The following is an 8,758-nucleotide window of genomic DNA, read 5'->3' as shown; positions in this document are numbered from 1 at the left end:
TACAACTGTAGCTAAGACTTCAAAAAATAGTTGTTGGATTGTGAGATTAATTAAATATAAAATGTTGCTAGAACAGCTTCTCCTGTTTTAGTTCTCTTGCTGGCTTGGTATCTTGTTCATCAGAGTCAAGAATAAATAGCTAATTCTAGTTGGGGCTCCCAGAATTTATGGAATGGCACCAGTCATCCTAAGCATGCAGAAAAGGAACAGCTGGTGACTGTTTTTACACATAATCTTTCCCTAAATATTAGGGGGTGCTTTGCAATGCAATATTATTATTTATACCTCAGTAATACCAAGAGGTCTTAGCTGAAAGTGGAGCCTGAAGGTACTATTTTTTGTATCTACAACGCTGTAGGAGACAGTCCTGTCTCCTCTATCCCTTTCCACCAAAATATCATAGCTAATTAGGCAAAGGGTGGAAGAGGAAACACAGGCGCCATGAAATGAGGTAACTTGTGCCAGGCTCCAGAGCAGATTGGTGTTGTCTGTGCTGAGAAAAGAGCTCAGTCCCCTGCCTCCCAATGGGAATCTTGTCCCAAATAAAATGTTGCATTTCTAATATATTGTTACAAACCCCAAAGTTTTAAGGAAACATTATAAAAACTTAATAAACTTAGAAAACTCTTCAAAACACTTGAAATACTCTGGATACAGCTGAGCAGTGTTCATTTACTCTTATGCGAGGTTGCTAAAATCATTATTGAGACAAGAGAAAAAAGTGGGGAAAAAAGTAATTTTACAGAATCGCAGAATATTCTGAGTTAGAAGGATCATTGAGTCTACCTCTTAAGTGAATGGCCCATACGGGGATCGAATCCACAACCTTGGTGTTATTTGATTTTAAGAATTCTGCTTCATCATATGCTTCTCAGACACTCATGAATTGTCATTCGGCTGTGATTTCTCATGAGAATTGCATTCCTGTTAGGTATATTTGTGTTTACATTGTCATTGGCATAAAAGTGTGAACATTCCATGCATTTACCATGCACAAGCTTGTCTTGTGTCTTGGCCTTGTCAAAGTGATACACTTTTTTCACCCACCACATTCTGTTCTTTAATATACTTTTCTCTTTTGTAGATCGTTTCTTTCTTCGTTACTGACTTGGATCACAAATGCTCTTTATTTCCCTGTTTTTCTGAACTAAATAGCTAAATTCAGGATCCTGTGGATGTGAAAGGGGTTATGAGTCATACAAACAAAAATATGTTAACTTTTCCTTGTAGGGGTTGTATTAAGTTAGAAACATTCCATGTGGCTTAAGCTTGTCCTTTCTTCCTATTATAATTGACAATCAGTGATTAATTGAAGTGTAAATTTGGACCCAGGTCATCAGACTGTTGGACCTGTATAATTCCAGGTGCAATGACAGGCCACTTTACATTGTCACCTCTTAGTATTACTGTACTAGGACAATAATGGATTGATTAACTGGGATGGCAAAACAATCTTTTGAGGGTTAGTGTAGTAAAAGTGAAGGTAAGTTACACGCTCTAATTTCTCCTCCCTATTGGATACAAAGCCCTGTTGCAGGGGCTTTGTAGTTCTGTACAGAGAGAGGTCTGGCTCTCTTTAACTATCAGTAAGAGCAAGCTAGTCCTGTCTTTCCAGATGGTTTGACCTGCCTCATGTGATGGCTGAGGAGTCCTGCTGAGGAGTGCCAATGATGTCTGCGTCTGTGACATCACCTGCTGTGTAGGCTTTCTGTGTGAATTTTCCTTGGGGAGTAGGGGCAAAATGCTGAGTCTTTGTGTGCCTGAGTTCCTCCATTTTCTAAGAATCATAAGCATTATTAATCAGACTGAACCTTGCACAAAAGACAGTTTTCAAGTATTCTTAATGAAAGCACAGAAGATGGGATGTTTCTTATGACAATGCTAAACCTCGCATTTTATATTATTTGTGAGGTTTCTCAGATCAGATCTTCAGTTTTCAGATTCTTGCTTTTCCCACCAATAATGGACATTGTTTGTGTGACAAGTCCGTATTTCAAAAGGTAAGTGAGAATGAATTTAAGAGAGATCTACAACTATATTACACAGAACACTGACTGCAGTATCTCCGTGAGTCCCTCCCTTTTGCATGTATGAACATGACAGGCTGTAGCCACATTTCCCAAAGATGCAGCAGAGGCGGGGCAATTTGAGTCCTGTTCATCCACCTCTGGAAACAGAAACACTTTCTTTGTTCCAGCCTTTTCATTCAGTGCAGAAGTGAGGAATTGAATGTACTTGTTAAGCCCAGCTGCTGAACATGGGGAGAGAAACATATATTGCCCATCAAGTTACCTGAGAAGGTGCCCAGAAAATCAGTGATGCCTCTCTTGCCTTCCCAGTAGTAGCTGCTTTGCTCTGGTATCACTCAGAAGTCAGGCATGTTCATCAATACTGACCTGTGTTAGATTAAATGACCTTGGGGTAAAAGAGGGTGTCAGACTGGCATTGTTATTTCTGGTTTACTGGTCTGTTTTTCCCATCCATCTTTATTTTTCTGGTAGTGATCCATTTCTACAGTAAGAACATAGACATGATTAGTAAGTATAAACTGCCTGCTTCCAAACACTATGAATTATGTCATTTAAAAATGTATCTGTACAAACACTGTCTCACACTCTTTGCAGCTAAATTCTCTGTTGCCTGAGCCATTAGTGGCAGTGAAAATCAGTGTCTCCAAGAAGCTAAGGTTCCTCTTTGTTTTACATGAGGCATGAAAAAAGCTGATATGTACCAAATAGAAGTATTCACAGCAGGGAGAATGTTCAAAACTTCTAAGCAAGGAAGGGAGTGTAACTTCTAAGCAAGGAAAGGAGTGTGTTTTTGAAGCTATACTGTCAACCAGGGGATTTGGCTTCTTAAAAATCCACAAAGACCTTATGTAGGTGTGTTACCTAGAGTACTTTCAGAAAAACACACCCAGAGTCAAATATTGTAAGAAAAATGGTAAATATTGAGGCATGCAAAGTCAGACAGTTTGGGTCTGTGTTCTATTTCTGTGTCTTGCTATGTGACCCTCATTGAGTCTCTCTGTGTTTCAATCTTCTTGCTTCTAATATTCATTTAAGATACTAAAGTTTATGTATCTTAATTGCTTTTTTCCAGCTCTAGGTTTTGATCAGGTCGTCTATTAATGAAGTTCCTATGTGCCTCGCATCGTTGTGTGAGATTTCACTCAATGTTGATGACCTTTGCAACACTTGAATAAAAGACATTATTAAACGTAACATATAATAAATGTAAATCAAATATAAAATGTCTCCTTTGAGAAGTCTCTTAATGATAAACATGCCATTCTGTGAATCTTGCTAGAAGGCAAAAGTCATAATCCTGTATTATTTGTTTAGCACAGATAAAGCAGAAACCTGGAGTGTCAGAGGATGTCAGGCGATCACAATATCTACTCACTGGATACCAGTGAGTGTATCTTTAATACATAAACACTTTCTAAAACAAGTCATTGAGAATTATCCCACATCATCAAAACATTGGCGTTTATAATACATCTATTATCAATGCCCTTTTCCACTGCAGTTTCTAATTATCTGAATTTGACACTGATTAAGTATATTCATGACTCAGAAACTGAAATAAGGCAGTATGTTAGAGGAAGATAACAAAACCTACTTTGTTGAAACTACAATGCCCTTTTCTAAATACGCCCTTTAAACAAAAAGTTAATTCTGGAAAGAAGTAGAGAATTATATTCTTTATAATTTTCTTGATTAGGGAATAAGTTGCCAAAATCTGGTTTTTGCTTTGAATATCTGCTGGCCTGCTGACTGAGGCTGAGGAAGCTTTGGATTCTGATCTTTTGTTTTTAATCTTGTGAGTTTGCTCAGTGCAGTTGTTGTGTAAATGCCTATAACATCATTGTTCTGGCAAAATTATACAATGTCTTGGTTCCACTCTGGTATTAGGACTTGGTTTCTATTGGGAACTGTTTTCTTCATTACATTTAGCATACATCTAAGGACTAGCATGGATATAAATTCTTTGATTCTTTTTTTAAATTTATTTTTGAGCTGGAGGATACAACCTGTGTTGTTCACATATAGGTTGGCATTTGTTTTTTGTGATTTGAATAATACCTGTAATTTTTGATATTTTACTGATGGTGTTTGATTTATTATTGAAGAGATCTGAAATACTTGCTTGTTTTGCCCCTTGTATTTCATATATGCAAGACACAGAACATAAGATAGATATGTGGTTTAAAGAGGACTCGGTCTTATTTTTCGTCCTCTGTAAAGGTCAGGGTTTTTTTTCTTTATTTCTATATTAAAAACATATATTGGGCTTTTTCTTCTTTTTTCTTTTTTTTGTTTGGTTCTTTTTTTAAGGGAACCATATAACTGCTGTCTTATTTACAGTATAGATATTTTTTGCAAGTATGAAATCATCCCCGTTAGTTCTGCCAGTAGCACTGGTGTCAGAGTGACTGTCACACATGTCTGCATTTCAGGCTCTGCATCAGTGAAAGTTACTCTACATCACATGTTGTGACAAAGTTTAATGTGCCCAAAGCAACCACTGGCTCCTGGGTGTTTGGAATATCCCAGCGACATGGGATATTCACATTCATCTGAAAATAATACACACACTTTTCTTTATAGACTAAGAATGAATTACATTATAACACTGGGCTCCGAGACTTCAAGCCTTATTTGCCTCCTCAAGGACTATTAGCAAGCTGGAAAACCACTGTGTATGAACAACTTTCACATACAAATGACAAACTAACATTTTTATTATTGAAACCACATTATGAAAATGCTACTTTTATGCTGATTGATTCAATATCCTAGATTAGATTTCTGGACATTAGGAAGACAGCTCTTATCAGATGTTGTGAATAAACTGATTAAAGTAGCTGGTTTTTTCTTGTCAAAAAGCAATTGTAATTTCTTTTAACTTATGTAAAACGGAGGGAAATAAATAGATATATAACTCTTGCCACTTCTTCCTCACTTGATATGATAAATGTGTACAGCTGATTTATCATTTTCAAAACAGTGTGTTGTGATAGCAGAAGGGATAATCATATCTGGGATACAACTTCATAGGTCCACCATGAAAATATGTGGATTTTACTTTAATTATAGCTTCTTAAGAATGTGACAAGAAACACATAAAATGCAGTCTCTGAGCATGACCACCTAGAGAGGATAAATCCTAAGAGGATCAGTAGAATATTTTGTTTTACGTACCTCCTTTAAGTACAGCCCTTGAAACAGAATAGGTGCCAGCACAATCCTGGGTCTCAAGGGAGGGGAAAAGGGAGAGAAGAAATGATTTTGAAGACAGAAGGAAATTGTTGCTTTTAGGACAAGGTCAAAAATAGTAGGATTCCTACTAAAGGAGACTGAACATCCATTTCCAAGGCTGTATCAACATACCTATTGTCAGTCATCGCCATATGTCAATACTGTGTATGAGCTGGGTGTGCAACACACGGAGACATGTATTTGACAACTTTCTGCTAGTTAGTCATTGGCCTGTAATTTCAGTCTGTGAAATTAAGCACTGGGGTTACAAGGCTATTACTGAGAATCAAATATCATGGTTCTTGAGTATGCTTATTAAGAAATGGTAAGGAAGCTGTAGATGGTTTAGTAGGTGAATGGTGTGGTTAAGATCACTGGCTGGTTAAAAAGTGGATTAAAGGAAAATCAGCTTCACTGACTGACAGAGGTGACAAATTTCAAGAGGCAAGTAGGAATGAGGTGTTTTCAGAAGCCTGTATTCACTCCTCATCTGTTTTTCATTCTACAATAAGAAATGTGAGTACTACAGATTTAGTGTTGATTTTTAGGTCATGTTACAGTCTTATTTTGGAAACCAACTGCAGGGATTAATACCAGGTAATTAGGAGCGATACTTAGCTCTTCTAAGGATTTTGCAAATCCCTTTAACTGGTGTCATTATTGCATTTTACAGATGGAAAAAGTCAGACACAGAAGTGTGGAATAACCTGATGGAGGAGTTCCAGAGACAGGAACTGAACAGTCCCTGATTTCTTAAAGACAGGGTTAAATCATTGAGATGATTTAACAACAACTGCAGATGATTTCAACAACTGCAGAAATTAATGGTAGCATTGTTTAAAGAACCACGTGAAAGATGGGGAATAGCAGAAGACACCTCCCATCCACTTTAGTGAAGCCAAGATCTCACATGGGCATTGAGTGTGTCAGAAGAGGTAGCCAACTGCACATGTAAAAATGACTGAAAGGCGACCCTTTAGTTATGCTCTTCCAGGCAGTCCTAATCTCGAAGACTGATTATTTGAAAATAACTTTGATACACAGGGCAAACAGATAATGATGACTTCAGGATTAACAAACTCTAGACAAAGAAGTAAGGCAAACGTGAGAAAATAAATATAGAATTTGAGAGTTTTTGAGATTTTAAACAAATATGAAGATTGCAAATGAAAGTGAAATTATGATACATTTTCAGATAGAAATTTGATATAATGTATCGCATGTTTTGACAACCTGAGTTTTGACTAGTATACAAGATATTTTTTGTTTATGCTTTTATTTTACATGGTTTCATTCACCATATAGTCTAGCAAAATATAAATGCTCTATGTAAAAGAGTGAGAAAAGATATTTGAGCTTTATCCCTATATCTTTATACTCTACTCTTAAAGAGCACAGTAAACTACATTTCAGTATAAACATTGATCAAGATCCTTTTTTTCAAAGGTGTTTGTGTCAGACTGAGTTGCCTCAAAAATGATGAAATACTCCAGAAGTAAAATCACAGAAGACAAGCCATTAAACAAGGCAGCTGGACAAAATCTTCAGTAAATTAAAGAAATCAGAGTATGAGATATATGTTTAGCATGTTCTGCTTTGTCCTGTTCATACAGCTTGAGGCCAGAATGATGGAACACTTAGCCTGACCTACTGGATATCCCTGGACACTGAATTTTACCTGTGGTAAAATTATTGGGACACCGTGTATTTTCCAGAGACATCTTGTTTCAGTAGGAGATTTTCAGAGAATAAAACACAGCTTCCTTCCACAATTTGTGCCAATGATTAGTCTCTCCCATCGATAACTTTTTTGATTTGAATTTGTCCAACTTCAGCTTCCAGACACTGACTCTGTTATTCTTTTCCACTACAAGATTAAAGGGCCTTTTAACTCCTAGTATTTTCCCCTATGAAAGTATGTATATGGCCTCATCAAGTTGTATCTCCTTTTGTAGTATGGTAAGTGCTCAGACATCTATTTATACGACCCTTAAATCAGCTTTGTGGCTCATCCCTTCATTCTCATATTTTTCAGATGTGCCTGCCGTGTAGCCAGCCAGCATCCTATGGGGCAGCCTGGATGAAATAAAATCCCTTCTCATAGTTCACGAAGATGCTGGGCAACCAGTTGTTCACGCGTCCAACACACGCTTTATTCGCATCGCGTGAGCGCTTGTCTTTTTTAATCCAAGCCAAATCGAGCGATTTACCAAGTCCTACTTGGCACGCAAGGGGCGACAACTGAGGCTTTCTCACTCACGAGCGGGCTGGCAGCAGCGCCTCACGGCCCGCCACACAACAAACCCTCGTGCCGGGCGGGTGGGCGGCCGTGAGGGGGTAAACGGGGACGCCTCGCTGGCTGGGGCCGAGCTGGGCGTTGACAGAAGCGGGGCCCGGGGAAGGGCGGGAGGGGAGCGGCTGCGGGGGCGGGCGGCCGCCTGAGGCTGTGGCGGCGGTGGCCGCGGGGCGGTGCCGGCCGGCGGGGCTGCCCCGGGAGGGCGGCCGGGGAGGGGTGCGGGGGTGTGACCGCCGGTGTGGCCGGTGCGCGGCGCCGCCTCCCCGCCGGGTCCCCTCCCTCCCACTGCCCTCGCAGCCGGGAGGCGGCGCGGAGGGACCGTGCGTGCGGTGCGGGCAGCTCCTGGCCCCAGCCAAGCCAAGCCAAGCCAAGCCGAGCCTAGCTTAACCGAGCCGAGCCCCCACACCATGCCGGCCGCCGCGCCGACCCCGCTCCACCCCGCGGCGGGCTCCTGCTGCCACTGCGCCGGTGAGTGCCCCCTTCCCTCGGCCCTCTTCCCGGGGGGCAGCCCGCCCGCCGCAGTGCCCGACCCCCCTGCCCGACAGGTCGCCAGCTGGGGGGGCTCCTTTTGGGAGGAGGGGGCGAGCTGGGGGCGCCGCGCCCCGGCTGAGGGCGGCATGAGGCGGCTCCGGCGGTGAAAGTTCCTTTCCGGGATCTTGCGTGTCCGTGGGGTTGCGGTGAGCGAGGGAGGCTTTCGGTGGCCTTTGGGCTTGAAATGGGGGGCTTGAGACTGACGGAGGAAGGTGCGATTCCTCTTGGCCGTGGGATTGAGGCGAGGGCTTTGGGAGGGAAGAGATGTCCCCCAAGGCGCAAAGTTGGGGATGGCTGTTTCACCGTGTTCCTTTAATTACCTGTATTTTGTATTAAAGAGAAGCCTCCTCACCCCCCCTGTTTTGTATCGTCGCGGAGATTAGTGAAGTGGATTCGTTGGGAAGCAGAGCAGGGGGCTACGACTGCACGGAGAGCCAGTCCCTGCTGCTGGGTGGGTGTCAGGCCGTCTGTGCCCTCTTCCCGAGACCACCTCGGCAGCCGTGCGGTGTACCAGAGTAAGCTTTGAAGTCTGAGTGTGAAGTTAACTATTTGCTATTCCAAAAGGCACGCAAGTGTCTTCTGTGCTGCCGTAAAATTGCAGATTAGAAGTAACTTGCAGTCTTAATAGGCAGCATGAGTATAGTTCACTTGCGAAGAATGCTTTTGG

General features: G+C 41.5%; 1 protein-coding gene across 3 annotated transcripts in view; it reads left to right on the top strand.

The window, feature by feature from the left end:
- Positions 1–7,694: 7,694 nt before the first annotated feature.
- DCLK3 (doublecortin like kinase 3) overlaps positions 7,695–8,758 on the top strand; it is a 39,665-nt gene continuing 38,601 nt past the window's right edge. For all 3 annotated transcript variants that reach the window (XM_051768584.1, XM_051768582.1, XM_051768583.1), the window contains exon 1: positions 7,695–8,028. In XM_051768584.1, coding sequence (XP_051624544.1) covers positions 7,968–8,028 — 61 coding nt within the window. In that variant the 5' untranslated portion in view covers positions 7,695–7,967. The remainder of the gene's footprint in view (positions 8,029–8,758) is intronic.

Source organism: Manacus candei, unplaced genomic scaffold (genome assembly GCF_025592945.1).
Source record: "Manacus candei isolate 608988 ecotype Guabito, Panama unplaced genomic scaffold, ASM2559294v1 h1tg000095l, whole genome shotgun sequence".
Lineage (NCBI taxonomy): Eukaryota > Metazoa > Chordata > Aves > Passeriformes > Pipridae > Manacus > Manacus candei.
Note: the sequence above shows the minus strand (reverse complement) of the source record. Positions and strands in the feature narration are given on the sequence as shown.